General features: G+C 45.3%; 1 protein-coding gene across 1 annotated transcript; it reads left to right on the top strand.

Moving 5' to 3' along the window:
• Positions 1–6: 6 nt before the first annotated feature.
• On the top strand, positions 7–596 carry LOC103523732 (pre-mRNA 3' end processing protein WDR33-like; the record flags this gene model as incomplete). Its single annotated transcript, XM_008488751.3, has 2 exons — positions 7–62; positions 422–596. Coding segments are annotated over exons 1-2 (192 nt in total), but the record flags the coding sequence as incomplete, so codon positions are not given.
• Between the last annotated feature and the right edge of the window lie 7 nt (positions 597–603).

Below are 603 nucleotides of genomic sequence, written 5' to 3'. Positions count from 1 at the left end.
CAACATGAGGGTTTGTTCAGCAGTGGAGGGGCTGATGGATCTATCATGTTCTGGCATGTAGGGTAAGTCATGCCTGAATACACTTTATCTTAAGGCCCGTTCCCATTTGTCGTTGGGATTTTTTTTTTTATTATTACAATGGGATTGATGTCCGGATACCAGTACATCCAGAGTCCAGACCCACTTAAACCCAACCTCTCCCTCTTCACATTAGAGACCTGGTAACCAGATGTATTGGACAGAGGGCTCTAATGTTGGTTCTTTATCGTCAATGACGAACTTGTATTGAGATTTGTAGGTTACTCATCTATCTCATACCATTCAATAACATTTTACTTAATTACCTATACTGCGATGATCTATTCATTATATTCTATTGTGGGTGGTTGTAAGTTCTAACCTATTCCATTTTCCTCCTCAGCGCTGACAAGGAAGTGGGCTGTATCCCACAGGCGCACGACAACATCATTTGGACCATGGCATGGCACCCTCTAGGTCACATCCTAGCTACCGGGTCCAACGATCACGCGTCCAAATTCTGGACGCGCAATCGACTCGGGGACCCTATGCGGGACCGGTACAATCAGAAGGGCCTTGCACACT

The sequence above is a fragment of the Diaphorina citri genome, unplaced genomic scaffold (assembly GCF_000475195.1).
Source record: "Diaphorina citri unplaced genomic scaffold, Diaci psyllid genome assembly version 1.1 scaffold36007, whole genome shotgun sequence".
NCBI classification, from domain to species: Eukaryota; Metazoa; Arthropoda; class Insecta; order Hemiptera; family Psyllidae; genus Diaphorina; species Diaphorina citri.
This window is presented reverse-complemented; position numbering and strand designations above follow the sequence as displayed.